Below are 19,535 nucleotides of genomic sequence, written 5' to 3'. Positions count from 1 at the left end.
CTAAACGCGCCAGTACTGTCCTAATTCCAGTTTCAATAAAACGATATCAAAATTTTTAAAGTTGATACAAAATGTCGTTCATTTGCATATAGAATAAAAATATTTTTTTAGTCACGGAAAATGTAACCGTTACTTCGACAATGCTTTTAAAGTAGGCCAAATAAACAAAAAAGTGCATCATAAAATTTTGCCCACTAGGGGCGGTATAAGCCCGTATTTGTTTCCTATGCATATACGGAACCGGAACATCTTTTTGAGTGCACTCTTTTATTTTCATATATTGGTATATAGGGCCTTGCATATATTGTCCATAGTTCTCTAGATACCGTGATGTTGTCGATATACGGCCTTAGTTGAATCTTTTCTATCATGCGAAGTTTCTGTGGATTTTATTCCACCGTCTAATCGGTCTTGACACATGCATAATCTTCTTTTTTTTACTTTAGACAATTAAATGGCAGGTAAGCTTTTTCCAATTTACATTTCAATTTTTGAGTATGTTTTTGTGTCACTACCTATGTATTGCTGTTTATCTTGAGCCCATGTCTACAAGATGATTGGTTTTGTTCTTCTGTTTTCAAATGGCGCTTTTGATTGGCATTCAAACATCTGAAGTTAGTTGGTTATCGTGCTTGGTCTTGGGAGTACCCTTGGCGGTGTTTCACGGGACGCTGCTACCACACTGCTATCAAATTGCGCGAGCTGACGTCACACTTGTGGTAGTGTTGGAGCAATGGGCCTGTTGATGTTTCCATGGAAACCCAATTTGACACGTGTAAAAGCAGCATGCTGCTATCACCGGTGAAACAGGGCCCTTGCTTCAAACTGCAAAGTGTCTAAACCGGAACATCTGACAACATTGACGAACATGCACACCTGAGGTGCGCTCAATTCGATTGGACTCTTGCTGTTCAATTGTTAAACAAAAGGTGGTTGAATGCCAATGCTATTCATTGAAGCCACTCTATTTTTCACACACTAAAAATAGATTTCAGTTATGAAGATCTAAGAAACACCATCTGGTAGCATTCTAATATTAAGTGGTATGGGTGGGTAGGTACCTAACTGAGCATCACTCAGTCACAATCAGGCTGGTTAGCTTTCATTGGATCACTTGGAGTCTTGAGATCAGTAGCTGAAGCTGTTAAAGTTGTTATGCTGTACCCATGTTGATCTCATTCCAAGTTTGCAACTAAGACTTTGTGATGGATGCTGTTTATTTTCATGGTCATAGTTAATAGAATTACCAATGTGTATGATGTTTGTCCCCATTGCAGAGATTGATGATCAGCAGCGTCTAAGGTTCCAGGTTGAGCTGGAATTTGTTCAGTGCCTGGCTAACCCAAATTACCTTAACTGTAAGTACCTGCATATATTGTGAGAGAGGATTTATGGATTACATGCAAAAAAGTTGCTACTGAATGAGTCATCAGTTCGTTTTTGTGAATAGCAGGATGGCTTCATATTCCAAGTACCTATGTAGCCCTTATTGTTAGCCCTATATGTTATTACCCTTATTGTAACCTGAATATTGACCATAGTGGACTTTGAACTTTGGATGTCCAATGCTGAGATGCTGTGGATGGTGAGTTTTTTTATAGTTTAGCACAATGAATATGGCTTCATCCAATTAATGCCTACTGTTCTGGTATTTTGAGTGAATTGAAAATGAGTTTCTTTAATGTTCTTTTATTTTCTTCAAAGTGATCCAAAGTTCTGCTCCTACACTGACATCTTGTGTTATGTTGCTTCCAGTTCTTGCCCAGAGAGGATACTTCAAACAGCAATCCTTTGTCAACTATCTGAAGTATCTGAAGTATTGGACTAAGCCTGAGTATGTGAGGTACATCAAGTAAGTAACACATATTCAATCAAGTTTATTGTTAGCCATACAGTTTATACAGCATCTGTGCAGGGGTGCGGAGCTGGAGCCGGAGCTGGAGCCGGAGCCGCCGGAGCCGGAGCCGGAGCCGTGAAACAATATAGCCCGGAACCGGAGCCGGAGCCGGAGCTGTCAAAAAAAGGCGGCGACTCCGGAAAAAAAAATATTGACCTAGTTCGGTTTGACAGTACAAGGCAGTAAAACATGTGGTATTCAAAATAGCCTTGTTATGCAAATACAGAAGAGAAGCAACGTGAACCAATCGAAATCCCTTTGTCTTTTTTCTTCCACCCGTATTTAATTGTATAGAGGATATACTGAGTACTGGAGCCGGAGCCGGAGTCGGAGCCGCCGGAGCCGGACCATTTTACTCGGAGCCGGAGCCGGAGCTGGAGCCGCCATGACATTTCACCCGGAGCCGGAGCCGGAGTCGTTTTTTCTCCGGAGCCGGAGCCGGCGTCGGAGCCGTCTGAAATTTTCACGGCTCCGCATCCCTGCATCTGTGTATGATAGCTTATCACCATGAGATTATGTACAGTCTGTCTTAAAAGTACCGCGCAAAGTGACGGTGGATCCATCATGCCTGACCGAGGAAGGGCCTACTAAATTTGAGTCACTGAAGCAATTCACATCCTCGTCCATTCCCTAGGTCAATTGGTTCGGTGACTTTCAAATTATAGCAGCCCCTTCCTCAGTCAGGCTTGATGGATCCACCGTCACTTTGCGCGGTACTTTTAAGACAGACTGTACCTACATATATGTTCTTTGCAAGGTTAATTGAAAATGATACATTTACATTGAATGAACAAACTGCCAATCATGAATCATGACCATGATGAAAATAATTCCTGTTTTCTCTCAAGATGTATATTGGATGTGTCATGTAGTGTGTTCCAACTTGACAAATTGTGTTCAATTTTTTTTAACCCAACTTTTGGTCATGTTTCTTTGCAGGTACCCAATGTGCCTGCATTTCCTCGATCTTCTCCAGTACGAGCACTTCCGCAAGGAGCTGGTGAATTCTCAGTGCACAAAGTTCATTGACGACCAGCAGATCCTGCACTGGCAGCACTACACTCGCCGACGCACCCAGCTGCTGTCCGGTGAGGTGTCCCCGACACCGGTCGGCAGCACCACGCCCACCGCCTGACGTGGCCACGCCCACCGCGTGAAGTGACTCCGCCCACTGTGAGTGGACCCGCCCACGTGAATTGATTAACCTGTGGGCTGCAAGCCCGTTGCCACAGTGAGACATTAGAAAACTTTCTCCGGTGTCGCCAACCCCCACTTGAGTACGCGATGTCGGAACCCGTGCTACTCAGCTATCACGACTCAGTGCTGCACGAATCAGACGGTGAGCTACTCGCCGGGCCGCACTGGCTCAACGATAAGCTGATCCAGTTCTACCTGGATTACCTGGAACACGAGGCGTTCCCTGCGGCGGACGTGGCGCTCGTCGGACCGGACGTGACGCAGTTCGCACGTCTCTGCGCTGAGCCGGACCTGGCGGCGTTCCTGGCGCCGCTGCGACTGAAGGAGCGCCGAGGGGTGTTACTCGTCATCAACGACTGCGACCGGCCGGACGCGCCCGGCGGCTCCCACTGGAGTCTGCTCGCAGCCGTCGGCGGCCGCTTCATCCACTACGACTCCATGTCGGGCGGAAACGAGACGGCTGCCCGTCATATGGCGCGCCGCCTGGCGCCCATACTCGGCTGCTCGGCCAAGATGACTGAGGCGTCTTGCAGTCGCCAGCAGAACGGATACGACTGCGGTGTGTTTGCCCTGGTACATGCTGAGGAGGTGCTCCGTCGCCTGGACTCTGGTGGAGACCTGCTGAGGGTGATCGTCTCGCAGGAGCGCGTGGAGGAGGCGCGAAGGGACATGCTGCGACTCATCAAGGAGATCGCTAAGAGGTAGGCGAGGGTGGAGTGTAGAGAGGGGACCGGTGAGGGTGGGAAGGGGGTGTGGAAGATCTCGGCAGCGAGAGGTCGCTGTCCGCTGTTTGTGCTCTGTTGTAAGATTCTGAAGATAGTACTAAGTGAGATAGGACTCTGGTGGATAAAAGACATTTACCGTAGATACATGAACAAATTAATACGCATTACGCACTGATTTTGTGTCGAACTCTGTATTATTATCGGTGTTTGTAATGTATTTACGTTGTTCATGTGTCTGCGGTAAAAGATCTGTCTTGTTGAGGGATCTACCCGTACTTAGTCTTCTTGAGATGCAGCTTCCGCTGATATTGTGAGCTGGAATGCTAGATGCTGCTGAAGTTTGGTACTGAGCTGCTGTACTCAACTTTGGCTATGGATTTATTTAACTATGCATCGATGTCTGTGCTGGTTATATCCTCATTCAAACCACTACTGCCGCGGGCTGACTTCAAATACAGTATGTTTGTAGAAAGGCGATCTATATTGAAATTCATTCCTCTCCAAACAATACTCGTATCATCACATATACCTAGTTAGTATGAACATTCTTCAACAACTTCTATGCGGACGGTAAAGCTCACCCTCCTACATGGACACCATTCCTAGCGGAGACTATTATCTCACTCCACAAACCACACGACGGCGTCGCGCGTTTCCTGATCACTGGGCCCCGGCAGACAGCTCCGTCCTCATCCGCTCTATCTGCGCGGCCACGGCGGCGCGTGCGGTACCCCCGTCGGCGCGGTACTGTTCCACGCTGGCTTCGTAACTCCACAGCGTGGTCACGTCGTCACCGAACGCCGGGCTGGGGCAAGGGGGGGGGGGGGTAAAGGGGATTAGACGGAGACGCACGGAGATTCAGGCGGCTAGCTTCAGGGATGCTCACAATTATGTTTGGAAGTTTAACAGCATGCTCAGAATTGTTATCGGTTTCAAAAAATCATAAGATATCCGAGAGCGCTAATATGCCTCCTGCTGAGTGCTGACTATCCCGTGGTAAACTTTTAGATACTCTTTCCGGCTTGCCTAAATCGCATCAACCGTTCCGTACCCTGCATCGATGCCCATCATTCCTGTAATATACTTCATCATCTACCCACTGCGACATACCTGACGCTCTTGAAGTCGTCCAGGGTCAGCTGGCTCATCGGCACCCCCTTGGACTCCGCCAGGGCCACCACCTTGCCGCTCAGGTTGTGAGCCTCGCGGAATGGAATCTGTGACATCGAAAAGTTCGGTGAGGGTCACGATGATTCACGATAATTACGGCTCCATTTAAGCTGCAGGATATCTCTCGGGGCGTTATTTTGAGCAGCTGTGCTGCTGTGGATTTTGTCGTTCAACGGTATCGATTTGATTTATAAAGAGGACAGTATTGATACCTGATCGCTCTGCCTGATCGAGGACAGGCAGCCATCTGATCCGCAACCCTGCTTCCCAGTGTCGTTATACATATTGTCTCAGGTGCATCGAACGCAGCACATGTGCTTCAGATAGCCGTTCTCTTCGCGCGGTGGGATTGAAAGACGTCCGGAATTTCGGAAGTAACTCACGTTCTGTCTGACGAGGTAGTAGGCCACGTCGGTGGCGAGCATACCCTCTGAGAGCACCTGTTTACACCGGTCAGAGTCCACAGTCAGTGTCGAGATGACTCCAGTCATCACACGCAGCACACCTGCGGAGGGGGGGGGGGGCGGTGTTATAAGTATGTAGTATGTGTAGTGTGTACGGGGTACGGGGCAGTGTCAGAGCACAGCACGGCACAGACGGCGGGCAATGGGGTCAGGGTCGGTGAACGGGGTGGTTAGCGGACGACGAGGCAATATCCGTTTGTGGGACTGGAGCAGTGTCATTATATTAGGGGTTTAGCACAGTAATTTATAACACACTACACAGAACGGTTGCGGCTTGTGATGAAGCGCATGATTCAAGTAGCGCGTTTCCATTGGCTGGTAGCGGGGACGCCTGACGTTATGCTGTTCCGCAAAGCATGATGAAAATCCCTCTCATAGATGGCGCTAGTAAAGCCGCCTGAACGTAGGCTGTGCCGCACAACACAAAACACGTCAAACGAGCCGTACGGTCAGGCGGATTGAAAAGTTGCAGCCTCACGGGGTTATGTCGCTTAGCTAAGCCTGCCAGTGCTCCGGAAAGGTTGCAACTTACTTATGATTTCCTGAATCACACACACACACTTCGGTGTCAAAATTAGCTCCTATCAACTCTCGTGGCGGCACGACGCTGACGCAGACGCTTGACCTGCAGACGCAGGTCAACGCCCTACCGATCATGTTGTCGACCGAGTCGAAGAGCAGCTCCTTGTCCTCCTGGAAGTCCTTGTTGTAGGTGGATGGCGTGCCCTTGATGGCGCCCATCAGGCCGACGCAGTTACCCAGGAAGCGGCCCGCCTTGCCTCGGGCCAGCTCCAGTCCGTCCGGGTTCCTGTGGGTCGGTTAGAACGGGGAGTGCTCAGATGAATACTTGATGTGTTGTTGTTTTACATCAGCGGCTAATTATCGAGATTTCAAAACAAGCCTATCAAGGAAATGTTTCGAGAAGTCGTAATTCTGATGTATACCAAACGAGGCAGCAGCGGCCAGCGATTCGAATCGATAGACATCACTAAAGCTTTCTTGGCTTGCAATCAGCAAATAACATGATTTGCCCACAAAGTAGCCTGAGACCACAGCATGCTAATCATGGACGCACAGTTTGTACACCGGCTATCTCATAACCTCAAGCCGCCGCCCACCATCCATTTCGCTTGACAAAAAAAAAAAACGGGCCAACTTGTTGTCCGATGTCATCTCGTCTCCAGACGTTCACCCACCTCTTCTGCGGCATCAGCGAGCTGCCAGTGCTGTACGCGTCGGCAATCCGCACCAGGCCGAACGTCGGCGTCGAGAAGATGATCAGGTCCTCGGCCAACCGGGAGAAGTGTGTGCCCACCAGGGACGCCCAGAACAGAAACTCAACTGAGCGAAGCAGAAGGGTGGCGGTTAAAGGTTGTTGGTCGCTGAGTGGGTTGATTTTTCCTTTTTTATTTTCCTTAGGCGGTTATACGCATGATTCGAAGTCCACAGCCTGAATATGAATTTCGTCGCACCTTCACCCAACATTCTCTACGTGGCTCGATGCTCGTGACTTGATCAACGAGGGTGACATATGAAATCGATGTCGGCAGCCGCTCACAATCCCATTTGCCTTTACCGACTATCTCTAGCAAATGTAATGTAGTTTTCAGCCACCGATTCCGTTCCCATTAGTAGTCCAATTTTCCCATTTTAGTGCCAGCCCTCACCGATTTAGGTCCTCTCTGTTCCCCTCCCTCTCTGATGTAGTCCCTCTCTAGTCCCCCATCCCGTTCCCAAATAGTCCTGATCCCTCACCGATGTAGTCCCTGTCGCTGACGGCGTGCATGCTGTTGGGCGTCACCCCGCGAAACTCGAGCTCCGCCGCCAGCTGGTGCCGATCCACAGAGAACGGGTTCCCGGCCAGCGCGCCGGAGCCGAGCGGACACTGCTGTACCCGCTCACAGAGCTGGGAGAGCCGCGTCAGGTCGGCCATCAGGAACCAGCCGTGGCTGCCGGATGGAAGGTGGTCAGACGGAGTTTCGTGGGGTGGCGGAGGGGGTGGGTAGGTGTAAAAACGGTGTTACAGCTCACGGTGGCGGGTCAGACTAGAGAATGTAACACGACGGCAGACATGACAGACGGCAGACGTGGCAGACGATAGTCATGACGGATCAGCATGGTGTGACGCGTGACGGATGTTTGATTGTCATTGCAGCTCGGAGCAGACGTGACGGTTCGGGTGGTATGACGGTTATGCTTCAGACTTCAGACGAGCAACAGCAGAATGACGGAATCGGAGCAGTCGTGACGGTATGGTTGTGGCGTGGCAGATCGGAGATTTGGAAAACTGATCGTGGCTGGGTATGTGTCCCTGGATTGGACATGGCTGCAGTTAGATTTTGCAGGCGTCATAAACTCAGCTCTGCAACGATCGGTTCGCTCTTTCTTTTTTACTTCGGCGAAGGTGTTTTTCATTGCCGTTTCAAATCGTCGTAGTTTGGTAAACGTTTCAGCACACAAATAAGATTCGTGAACTATCGAAATCCTTCCATCGTCTCTGCCTCGCTAGACCTTTTTCGGCGTCCTGTCTGCCGCCTTTGTGAGGAACACCGTACGCACTCTTTCACACTCTTACGGCTTACCTCATGAGCCAGTGGCTCCAGCGGACGGGCTGGGCCGGCTGCAGATGGGTGAACCCGGGCATCAACAGATCCAGCTCCGCCTCAGCACGGTCCATGATGGTCTGACGGCACACGGCACAAGGCGGAACACATTGTCATAATGCTCAGATGCGCACAATCATCCATACAAACGTGGGTACATACGCTCGCCTCATTTGGACAATTCGACAGAACGCCAAATATGCGGCGCGGACTGCAGAGACTCGTAGCGCATCTGCCTCGCAAGTGTTTCAGGTATCTGAGAAATGTCAGAGACCTTTAGTCTAAGAACGCCGGTCCATCTCGAGACTGACACCGAGAGTATATTGCTGAACTTCCAATCGATTCCTCTGTCATCGTCGTTTACTCACGGTGATGAGTTGCCTCATGAGCGGCCGCAGCTCGGTCCCGATGACGTCCCTCAGCCAGAGACGGGTGTCTGTGGCCACCTGGTCGTTCCGGCTGCGTCCCGTGTGCAGTTTGGCACCCGCCTGACCGATCAGCTCGGTGAGACGGCGCTCGTTGGCCGTGTGGATGTCTTCATCGGAGGGTTGCAGCACGAACGTACCAGACTCCCATTCAGAGAGCACCTGTGGTTGAATGGGGAAGAGAGAGAGAGAGAGAGAGAGAGAGAGAGAGAGAGAGAGAGAGAGAGAGAGAGAGAGAGAGAGAGAGAGAGAGAGAGAGAGAGAGAGAGAGAGAGAGAGAGAGAGAGAGAGAGAGAGAGAGAGAGAGAGAGAGAGAGAGAGAAAGAGAGAGAGAGAGAGAGAGAGAGAGAGATGTGAATGTTTCTTTTGACGATTTATTCCATGCAGTGAAAGACATGTCTACTATCACTTGACTTAGATTTATTGGATCATGATTTATGGGGACACGCACTGCAGCTAAAAGGAGTCATGTTTGGAGGGGCTGAAAGGTGCCGAGCGGGAGCAATGAGCTCATACCTGGTCGAGGCCGGTCTGAATCTGACCCTCCTCCTCAGCAGTCAGCAGTCCTGCCTTGTGGATCGCCTTGGCGTAAGCCTTGCTGCCCTGAGAACGGAGACATTTCGTCAGTTGGTGTCTAACTACCGTCGGTTATACAGGGTCCTAACGCGAGGACTTCAGGCTTGCGACTGGTATGCTAAAAAGAATTTCTGAAGATTCATACATTCATTTATTATCGGTCAGGGATGTAGATAGAGCTCTTGCATAGATAGAGCTCTTGATGTAGATAGAGCTCTTGCATGACCAACATTCACTTCGCTTTCATCGGAGCCCATCCCTGATCCCATCAGTGTTTATTTTCGCGAGGACTGTGCGACCACATGATACGGGCCGCCCAGGAAACAGTCACGTCACCCAGGCCCGCTGGCATAGCAGTCGGCATTCAGACTGTTATGCCAGTCAGGCCCGTCAGAGGAAAAGGGCAGTCATCCTGTGCCGTGGCATCTAACTACGCACCAATCGCTCTCGTCCGTAAAGTCGGGCTACACAATGAATATCTCAGTCACTATGACTCAGCCTGCCTGGGCCCCACTGGGAGCAGAGAGCCATCACACCGGGAGCAGGGAGCCAACAAATCGGGAGTTGGGAGCCACCACACCGGGAGCAGGGAGCCACCAAATCGGGAGTCGGGAGCCACCACAACGAGAGCTGGCGAGTCACCACCCCGGGAGCTGGGGAGCCACCACACCGGGAGCAAAGGAGCCACGCAGCGGTAGCTGGGGAGCCACCACACCGGGAGACCGTCACTTCACTCACCTGAATGTCCTGCTTGTACATGCGCCTGTCGTAGCCGATGGAGGCGTTGAATTTCTCCATGTCGGGGTCAACGGCTCCGGTGAAGCGGCCGCCCCACAGCTTGCCCTTCTCCTCGCCCGCGCCAGACATCCTCTGAGGGAAATACCCGGTGCAGGTCAGTGGTTAGACGAGGGTGACGGTATCGGGCTTGCATCAATGCATACATTCTGTATGTGTAAGTACAAGTCCTGCTATGCAATGTAGGCTCAATGTAGGCTAACGACAGTCAAAAGTCAAGACTAGATAAAATAGGTAATGAGCAGCACCTTACGAACATTCACCTTACGTTTGATACTGCTCAATAATAGGTGCGTTCACGTGACTTTGTAGTTATTCGATCATGACTCAACATTTCTTCAGTAAAATAACGTAAGCCGCATGTCTTATCTCGTGTCGAATTCCTGTCGGGAGCCAACTATATCCACTGTTGCTAACGCTGCTCAGTTGTTATTCTATGACATAGCTCGACCCTCCCTCCCAAACACTGAACGTTCGGCAAACAGGAATATCACGGCCTAGATACCGCGGTAGTCCAAAGGTCAGCACGGGACGCGAGGTCACACCCACCCGACCGCCAGGAGTCATAACATGCAGGTACAGACTCCTAAGTTGAAGGTACCGATGTTAGCCAGCAGCCAGCTTGAACACCCGTTACTTTGCCCCAAATGCTATTTATGCAATTTAGACGATCTCTGCCTCGAAAACTATTTATATTTCCCCGGCCTTAAATATCGGAGACGTTTTCACTACGGTACCGTTCGCGACATAAATCTGATCTCATCTGCATAATATCGACGATCTGCCATGACGAGCCCCGCCCCGTCTCCGTCCACTTACCGCGTCTGTGAGGTATCGACTGGCTGTCTCAGCTGTATCACCCTCCTACCGCAGTAAGTCCCGGCTCTCACCGACCAGAGACGTCGAGTGTGGGGTGCCGACGCAGCTGCCGGCACGCCTCGCTCCGCCCCTCAAGCTGGCGCGCCCCCTGGCGGTCGGCCGGACGGCAACCAGCCGGCAGGGGCAGGGGCGCCTCCCCAGGCGGCAAGGTCAGCCAAGGGTGCGAGAAGGGTGACCGGGGGTCCAGTCGCCCCCCCCCCCCCTTCCGTCGGTGGTGCTCATTGATGCTCGGTATTGGATCGATGGGGGTATCGAGGGATTTAGTCGTCCAGATACTACGGAATGCCGTATTGATCGATCGGTCCGGTCCGGCTGCCCGGATCGCCCATCCCCTCGCGGGGCTCATTAGTCATTGGATCTTATCGGATCTTATCTAGGGCTGATCTGCGCCACCAACTCTGTGGGCATGTTCATCTGTTCTGGTTGTCCTTAGGACCAGCGTGTCACTTCCGTCCTACCGGGCCGGTACGGGTCTTTGCCACTGCGGTGCACCATCTTCGGTGGTCCGCGCTGTGTCCAGTGTCTACTACACCCTGTCCTATAATCCCATTGCTCTGATGTGGCCTTTTCAGGCCGAAAGAGCTTTCTTCCAAGCAAAAAAAAAAAAAACGACAACAAGCAAACAAATCACAAATATTTGCATTGTAGTCGAGAGTCCAAGTCAAACGAATGTTATCTATACCCTTCTTGCATGTATTTATATCGCATTGCAGTGAGCACGAATCTCGATACATAATCATATTGCATGCGCTGAACACATCAATAGATCATCCTCAAAGCCTAATCAAAACACAATGAAATTAATATTTCTTCCTCTTGACATGGGATGAAAATGCAATGAAAACATATGCTCGCCCTTCGACACAGCCAACCATAAACCAGACATCATCTGAGACAAAAGCGACTCCAATCATCGATGATGCCCGAAATCCCAAGCATATTCATGCATCGTCTCCTCTCCTAGTTACTTCCCCACATCCACAAACGTTCCTACTTGACCCGCTAGTTGGCGAATCGCCGCATCTTACCGCGAACACGAGCTTAGGTCAACTAATGACAATCATTTCAACGCAGAGTCGGTCCCGGCCCATCTATCTCTAAATTGCTACCCATTCACATCACAGCACATCCTAATATCTCTCGCAAGTGGCAAGTGCGCGTTTACAATTCACATCGCGGAGATTCCCTGACCGCAACAGCAGCGGCACTCCTAGTCCAAGCCGCCGAGCCATCAGGCCTCGACCAATAGCCATTGACCAATAGGGCTTGACTATCAGGTTTTCACCATCAGGCCCTGACCAACGAGCCTAGACCAGCGGGCCTCGACTAACATCCATCGACCATCAGATTTTGACCAACAGACCTCCAACAACAGGCCTTGACCATCAGGCCTTAACAGCAGGTCCAGTGTGCCGTAGGCTCCGTCAAAGCGCTATCAGTCGACTGAAGGCTCACTTCTTCACCCTGGTCCGTTCCACTGGGTCAGCTCTGCAGGGTGCTCCGTAAGTATGATGGTACTGAAACGCAGGGTCAGTGGGCGTCACGCCGAAGGAAGCTCGTGTTAAATGTCCGGTTTCGGAAGCGGGCGACACCGATGGACGGGGAGCGACACGGAGCGATTGCGCAACACGAAACGGAACACGGTTCAAAGCTGAACTGCGATCTACATATGTACTGATCAACAGGGCTGCACACGGCAAGTGTTTTAGCTGTCGACTTCTCTACAACATTTAGTAACTGATGCACATTTAGTCACAAGCTCTCTGAATCACGTTAATTGTCAAGTGCTGCACGTACTTCTACACATGAAAATCGCGAGCTAAGCGGACATTTATAGCCATCCGAGGCAAAGGCTAAACCAGAGGCCAGTTTTACCAACAGAAAAATAGCCGCCTGCCGGTTTTTTTTTTTTTTGCCTCAAGCCCACACACTAAAGCCTAAAGCCTAAAGCCCCGCGATGGGCACGTATACGGATAGGGCTTTACCGTTTACGCTTCGTATGTTAAGCGCTCTTGAGGCAAAAAATTCCGGCAGGCGGCTATTTTTCTGTTAGTAAAACTGGCCTCTGGTTTTCGAACACATGCACATTGCACGTCATCAGTGGTTACTGGCTATGTGTCGATGGATCGACTCTAATTGGTCTCATTGGTCGCCATCCAATTACACATGCTGTCAATGACTGGTCTTTCAGTTGCTCATCTACATCCCGTTAGAGCGCCAGGTCTCCTCTGAGAGCTAGGTGACGGCAACCTTCTAACTATAGTTAACAACAACAACACTAAAACTGTACAAATCTACTACTAGACGCATGGGCAATTAGATCCCGCATGCCTTTTCTCTAACAGGACCGATTAGTACACACAAAACTACGGGCTTAAAAGCACATATGGCAAGATGAGACAATTACCAGACACCATCGAAGCGGAGGAGAAAGTGACTCCACGGCCACTGCGGATCACAATGCTAAGAAGTGCGAGATTCAGACATTCACCACAGAGATACTCAGTGCAAAAAAAAAAAAAATGACAGAGGCGATTTCCGTTTCCAGTAGGAAGGTATTAACAAAAGCAACAGCAGGGATGCCCAGCTCACTGTACAAGATATAGCCCAAGAGTCCATATTCAGAAAAGAAAAGACGACAGACGAGAGATGATCCCACTGTACGGTGAAATAGTTCAGCAGACGTATGAACACAGCAGTCGGAGATGGCAGAGTCTTGAGGGTAGAGTTAGCTCAGGGAGCTCAGCAGCTCAGAGAGAGCTCAGAGTGAGTTCAGAGCGAGTCCGAGAGCTCAAAGAGAGCTCAGAGTTCATGGTGAGTTCAGAGTGAGCTCCAGGTGAGAAGTAGCCGTGCAGCTCAGTCAGCCGGCGTGTTAGCGTCCCCAGCAGCGGCCGCGCCGGCGGCTGCAGCCATCACCGGCTCCAGCTCCTGCAGGTGGCTGGCGCGGCCAGAGGTACCGGTCGGCACAGAGGTCGTGCGCGTCTTATTAGAGGAGGAGAGCAGCGGGCCCGCTCTACCGTCGGAGGTCGGGGAGCGACAGCCGCGACACCAGCGGCAGACGCCCCAACTATCCAGGTGGCGCAGGATGATCCGACGCGACCGCTCCCGCATGGTGAACAACAGGAAGATGATGACGCCCTGCAGACAGTTGACGGCGTCCGAGACGTACCTGCCGCACACGAACGTGCATATCTGTCAGATGAGTACACTGGAGTCATGCATACTGGCCGGACAGACGGTCCTGCGCTCGAAACACTTGGAGAAGGTGACGGTAGCTCCTTAATTCACCAGAAATGAGTAATTTGTCGATTGAGGACCGCTTGAATGCTCATTTATCCGTTTCTCGTTAGAGATAGTATCAACTTCCGAGTTTTCCCTGGTACTGTTTGCATCTCCAGCATGACATCTACCAAGACCCCATGGCTGGTATCTTCCACCGAACGCGCCCTATTGTGAGGAGGTAGGTAAATATTATTGTTCCGGGTCGTCCTCTGAATCAATCTTGTCGTCACTGAGTCAAACGTCGTGAGTCAAACGCCGTGAGTCAAGCGCGTACTTATTCTCGTCTTGCCTGTGTGATATCGTCTAAAAATGAATTTCAACGAGTGCAGTTAGCTTTGGGCTTGTTGTCATTTAGGAAACAAATAAACATCTTTTAAACTTAGCTCTCGCCTCGCCCCACATTAGGAAAGTAACGACGGACGAGCTTTTTAAACGGTTTCACCAGAATTAGGAGTGGAACGGCGCAGGGAATGCTACCCCTCGTGTGCGCTCTAGGATAGCCAAATCTCGAGTTTAGGTTATGGCATGTGCGGGTTAATTTCTGAGTTTGCTTATTTTTAAATGGTTGTGTTTCGCTCGGAATATACGCAAGCGTGACTGAAAAGAAGAGCGCGAGCTACGGTGTCATTAACTGTTTAACCAACACACATTTGGTCACATTTTGATTCCATTTCGTCAAAACAGATCCATAGTTGATTATTAGGTGGCAAGTGCATCAACGGCGCTACGGCGGTTGCTTTAATACGGTCTTTCTAAGCTTCATCAGGCTACAATTGTTTTATAGCTGATTTATCAATTCATCAGACATTATTTTCGTCAACAGAGACGGATAACGCTTCGGTAGTCACATGGGGTAGACGGACTAGCGCAAACAAAGGCCTCGTGCCGTGACAGGCGATGCGCGCAAATAATGACCACCGCTGCTAACTGCACTGCCGTCCACTCCACACGCAATGGGACCGGGTTTTAGAAGCATGAAATGCAGTTAACACGTAAACGGGCGGGCCATTTGGTTTGTTTTCGCTTACGCTGCTGTAGGTAGGGGAGAGTGGGGCAATGGCGACACCATAAGCATTTTGCTCAATAGCTTAGCTATTTGAAGATATTTTATGGTGATTTTGACTGTGGTTGTAGCCAAAGGAATAGGCTTTCAGATAGCACCTAGTTTTAGTATCTCAGATCACTGATGACAGATTCAGAGCCTACGCGAAAATGTGGTGAAAAATGGAGGTGCAAAAAAGCGAGGGGTAATGCCGGCCACAAAGTGCAATAGCACAAAAGTCGAAATATCGTCACTAGTATTCATCCTTAAACCATTCTTTCGATGGAAATTTAAGTGAGAATTAAGAAACGACAACTGTATTCAGCAGTTAACAGTACACTGCACTGCAACACAACGCTGCACTCGCTGCAACACAACAGCGCGGCGCCAACAGAACAGCAAACTAACACAACCGTAAACACAGCAAGCAAACTAACACAGCCGTAAACACAGCAACCCGAAAAGTTGAGCTTTAACGACAGAAGTCGCAAACAAAACCGCTTGGAGTCATTCCGGACACGTGTCCGGTATTACCCCGAGGTCAGCTTTATTTTAAGAAAGCAGGCAGCAGTCAAAGGCATTGCGCCGCAAACGCCTCACATCCAGCAGTCGCCTAAGAAAGACTTAATTGAAGGTCATTGCAAAGCAGCACTTCCGAAAATGCGTTAACACATTTCACAGTCAGCAAATAGATGCAACAAAAATTAAAAATCAGATACGAAAAACACATTTAACGCTATAAAAATGAAAATAATGGAGCTACCGTGACAAACTTGCACCACGTGCTAGAATGGCGCTCAACTGAAATGTAAACAACATCAGCTGATTAGTGATGGACAAAGTACTCACTAGAGATGAGTGGCCGGCATTACCCACCGTCCGCCATTGCCCCACTCTCCCCTATATAGCCCTCCAAGTCCCAGTTCCCATTGACGAAGGCTACTGCCATATACTATACAGTATACATGTGTGTGGCACCGATGGGTTTATCGCTAAAACGTCTCAGTCTAGTAAAACCAGCAATACGCAGTTTGTGTTGTGGAAACAAATCGTAAAGTCTGCTCTGCAAATTTATTGACCTGTAAATTCACAAACTGCGTGCTGAACTTGTGTCGGTTATTTCAGTCCAGACAGGTCGGAGGATTTCGCACCTGTCGGGTGTCCATCAGGCTAGCACTACTACAGCCTTGGTCGGACACTTGGCAGTCGACATCGTGATGTTTAGTGGAATGAAGCTCATCAATGCGTGCATGCGAAATTCCACTATGTACTGATTATTAGCACAGAGAAAAATTGAACAAATGTTTCTAGACCAGTGCAGTCGCAGCCAGTTGAAGACAGTGAGTGGGATGAACCGTCTGTTTCGTCCTCGTGAGCACGCTCCACTTCACTTTGCCTCAGTGGCGGCGGAAGCGGGGGGGCAGCGGGGGCACGGCGCCCCCCCATCTTCCAGGGTGGGGGTGCAAACATATCTTTTTGCCCCCCCAAATTGTTATCGACGAAGTACCACAATACTTCCATACTACGTCATGAACATATGCCAGTTTGGCTGAGTACCTTTTTAAGTTAATAGAGCGAGTAATTTGGAATGGATTGATATTGTTGTCAATGTCGTCGTACATATTTTGATCACATTGGCTAGCATTTTGCAGTGCGAGTGTTACCAACCAAAAAGGTTTGCAATAGCCAATAATTGGCTAACTTTAATGACGTCATTGGTTTAAAGGAAGCAAGTTGTTCAACGCGAACAACAGTCACGGTGACAGCCACAGCGTGCTACACGTATTTGAACTGGACTTGCCGCAGTGGCGCGGGAACCAGAGGGGCGGTTCCCGGGAACCGGCTGGAGGGGCTAGCGGGGGCTGAGCCCCTCCAACTTTTCGGCGGGGGGAGGGCTCGTAATGTAGGTATTTGAGACCCTCCAACCGGAGGAATCGAAATCGGAAATCTACCAACATAATTTCATAGATTTATTACCTTTTCGAAATGTTAACCAGAAACAACCTTCATTATGGAGCGTTCTAACGCAGAAGACTGTGACAACATGTAAGCACATATTCATTCTCTAAATATCATACATTTCCACCAAACGCCCTCCACACATAATGCTCAGAAATCAAGCAGCTATCTACGAGCTACCGGTAACCGGAAGAGTAGGACGGAACGCGAGTGGCCCGGCATGCGGACGTCACAGAAGCGCGTCTGAGCGTGCCACAGGCCTTTCCCCGCGACTCTGCCAGACGCCAGCCGGCATAGACTCGTGAGCCGGGGGGCAGCATGGGGGTAGCCTGCCCCCACAACTCTGGGGCCGTGGGGGGCGCAGGCGCTGCCCCCACAAAGTTTCATAGGGCCAGGAACCGTCGGGGCAGCTTGTCCTCCCTATATTAGCGGCCGTGGGCCTCAAAGAAAAGCTGAATGGAAGACAATACCTATTTAAGTAAAAAAATCCCCCTCTATACCTGATTTGACAGCTCATGTGTGAAAGCTTTAAACGTTTATTCCAAGTTACCAAAAAGGTAGTTCCTTGACTCAGATGAGACGGGATATCTCACTTTTTGCAAATGTTTTCGTTTCGATTTTTCGTTGTAAAGGCCAAGGGGTGAAAAATAAGTGGCCTAAAACCGGTGAGAAAACTAGATTTGGGGGTACCCTAGGTTCCGGGAAGGATCAGGTGTGCCCCCCCATCCCAAAATACCTTCCGCCGCCTCTGCAGTTTGCCTTCAGCTTGAGCTCTCCCGTCTAACAAAAGAGGTCACAACTCACATGCGCGCGGAAAAATGGCCGGTAACGAACGTCACGACTTACCAGAGTACCTCGCTGCCCACATTCACAGACAGAGCCTCGGCCACCCAGGTTATGCCCATCACGATGAACAGATTGACGTAGATCTTCAGCCTGCGAAGACACAATACAAGTCGTCAACCAGCGTGTCAACAAACGAATACAGATTATACATAATGCAGGTTCATGCAGGTTATACGTAACTGTCCGGAGATATTTTATCAAAACTGGCGTAAAAAGCAATCCCTGAATATTTGTCTGTTCCGTTGATCAGATGGGTACAAACGCTCAGCTCAAACGCTGTAAACGTTCAGCTCAGTCTGGAATCTGGCTCAACACTTCGATAGGAATCAAGGGATGAGGCGCCTGTCGCTTGTCCAGTCATTTCAGTTTATCAAACACTCGGACAAAAACAAACAGTGGTCATCGCAATTAGCTAACGCCTGATGATTCCATGCGGTTTTAGCCCAGCAAAGCAGCAAACAGCGCGGCGCAGCGTTTACGTCTGCCCCAAAATAAGGACCTGTGAAGTGTCAGGACCAGTGTTCTCCGGGTTACATATACAGCAGTGGTCTGGCTCTCAGACGCAGCACCCTGCTATGAACCATCTGACGTCATAAATCGCCGTTATGACGTCACTAAGTCCCTCCTATGACGCCATTGAGTCTTAGAGATCCAGCGCAGATCGTCAGTGGACATGTTCCCGCGGATAAAGGGTTCGTTTGGAATTTTTAATATCACGGATATTCCAGGAATATGACGTTCATCTGTCCGATTTGTCGAAACGGGATAATATAATAATCCAGTCGCCGACCACAGGCTTTGTCTGAATATTCCCCACGTCAACCACAAGGGTATTTTGTCACAGGTCTCTACCGGGTAAAGAGGGACTCAGCGAAGAGCTGAGCCGTTCAAGATATCCCACAGGCTACGAGCCCCAGACGGGGATGGAGGGCCCGTTCGAGAAACAGGGCCGTACCTCATATATTTTTTTAACGAAAAGATCACATCAGTCGCGGGTACTGTGCTCCAATACAGACTCCCAGTATGCTCGAGAAGTTCAGCCACTTTAGAGAAGGTCACATGGCCCTGTCACGTGACGCCCCTGGCCTGTTCCAAAGAGGGGACTTCCAGTTTCCGCTGTTTATATTGCGGGACAAAAGGAGCCGACGTTAACGGAAAGTCTGAAGGCTGGAAAACGCATGTTTAGTGGTATTCACGTGTGAACTGTGAATCCACGTTCCCAGAGATGGAAGACCTGCCAGGCTTCAATGGTTTCAATCACCCACAGACGGCTCGCATTTATAAACATTTCACTTCTAAGCCAATGGCGCAGCCTAACCGGTCTCGTGGTTACGGTTCATAAAAAGAAAGTGACCCACCGCAAGCTGAGATGTATGTACCAAACATACAGGTATGTATAACCAAACATACAGGTCTGCAAACCGATGAAAAACATAAATGAACACGCTTATTCAAAGAAGTGTCGCCTTATCATAATTCAGTGGACATGAACGTTCTACTGACCTTTCGACGGCGGTTTTCTTTTTTCGCACCAGCTGCGTGTCGTGCTCGGACTTGAGCAGGCAGCGAGCGGTCATCAGGAAGAGGGCCAGGTTGGCGGTCATGAGCACGAGCAGAGGGCCGTGCAGGTAGGCCAACAGCTCCCAGCGACCTGCAGAGTGGCGCACGGCATCGT

At 50.0% G+C, this 19,535-nt stretch overlaps 3 protein-coding genes across 4 annotated transcripts in view; 1 reads left to right on the top strand and 2 right to left on the bottom strand.

Annotated features, from left to right (window-relative positions):
• Positions 1-213: 213 nt before the first annotated feature.
• Positions 214-4,291, top strand: LOC122390681 (sentrin-specific protease 8-like). Of its 2 annotated transcripts, XM_043383849.1 has the most exons (4): positions 214-461; positions 1,278-1,358; positions 1,756-1,852; positions 2,837-4,291. In XM_043383849.1, the coding sequence occupies exon 4, from the start codon at positions 3,182-3,184 to the stop codon at positions 3,797-3,799; it is 618 nt and encodes a 205-aa protein (XP_043239784.1). In that variant the 5' UTR covers positions 214-461; positions 1,278-1,358; positions 1,756-1,852; positions 2,837-3,181; the 3' UTR covers positions 3,800-4,291. The 2 variants fall into 2 exon arrangements, with proteins under 2 accessions (XP_043239784.1, XP_043239783.1); XM_043383848.1 differs by lacking the exons at positions 214-461; positions 1,278-1,358 and having other exon boundaries at positions 1,737-1,852.
• LOC122390680 (argininosuccinate lyase-like) lies at positions 4,282-10,835 on the bottom strand. The gene is made up of 11 exons (XM_043383847.1): positions 10,672-10,835; positions 9,796-9,927; positions 8,998-9,084; positions 8,425-8,643; positions 8,036-8,136; positions 7,209-7,402; positions 6,650-6,794; positions 6,104-6,261; positions 5,373-5,494; positions 4,930-5,036; positions 4,282-4,624 (listed from the first exon to the last, which is right to left on the bottom strand). Exons 2-11 carry the CDS (start codon positions 9,922-9,924, stop codon positions 4,480-4,482), a joined length of 1,407 nt encoding a protein of 468 aa, XP_043239782.1. The 5' UTR covers positions 9,925-9,927; positions 10,672-10,835; the 3' UTR covers positions 4,282-4,479.
• Positions 10,836-13,315: 2,480 nt separating this feature from the next.
• LOC122390679 (G-protein coupled receptor Mth2-like) overlaps positions 13,316-19,535 on the bottom strand; it is a 78,636-nt gene continuing 72,416 nt past the window's right edge. The window contains exons 4-6 of the mRNA XM_043383846.1: positions 19,364-19,511; positions 17,861-17,950; positions 13,316-13,900 (exon numbers count right to left, since the gene is read on the bottom strand). Of these exons, the coding sequence (XP_043239781.1) occupies positions 13,588-13,900; positions 17,861-17,950; positions 19,364-19,511 (551 nt within the window). The 3' untranslated portion in view covers positions 13,316-13,587. The remainder of the gene's footprint in view (positions 13,901-17,860; positions 17,951-19,363; positions 19,512-19,535) is intronic.

This window comes from Amphibalanus amphitrite, unplaced genomic scaffold (assembly GCF_019059575.1).
Source record: "Amphibalanus amphitrite isolate SeventyFive unplaced genomic scaffold, NRLGWU_Aamphi_draft 000405F_arrow, whole genome shotgun sequence".
In the NCBI taxonomy this organism is placed as follows: Eukaryota; Metazoa; Arthropoda; class Thecostraca; order Balanomorpha; family Balanidae; genus Amphibalanus; species Amphibalanus amphitrite.
This window is presented reverse-complemented; position numbering and strand designations above follow the sequence as displayed.

Bases quoted from the DNA above. Each gene is read 5' to 3' on its own strand.
- LOC122390680 (XM_043383847.1), bottom strand. From the start codon at position 9,924: ATGTCTGGCGCGGGCGAGGAGAAGGGCAAGCTGTGGGGCGGCCGCTTC. The intron at 9,085-9,795 runs GTGAGTGAAGTG...CTCCGTTCTCAG, and splicing joins TGTACAAGCAGGACATTCAG to GGCAGCAAGGCTTACGCCAA. The intron at 4,625-4,929 runs GTATGTCGCAGT...CCCTTGCCCCAG, and splicing joins GACGACTTCAAGAGCGTCAG to CCCGGCGTTCGGTGACGACG.
- LOC122390681 (XM_043383849.1), top strand. From the start codon at position 3,182: ATGTCGGAACCCGTGCTACTCAGCTATCACGACTCAGTGCTGCACGAA.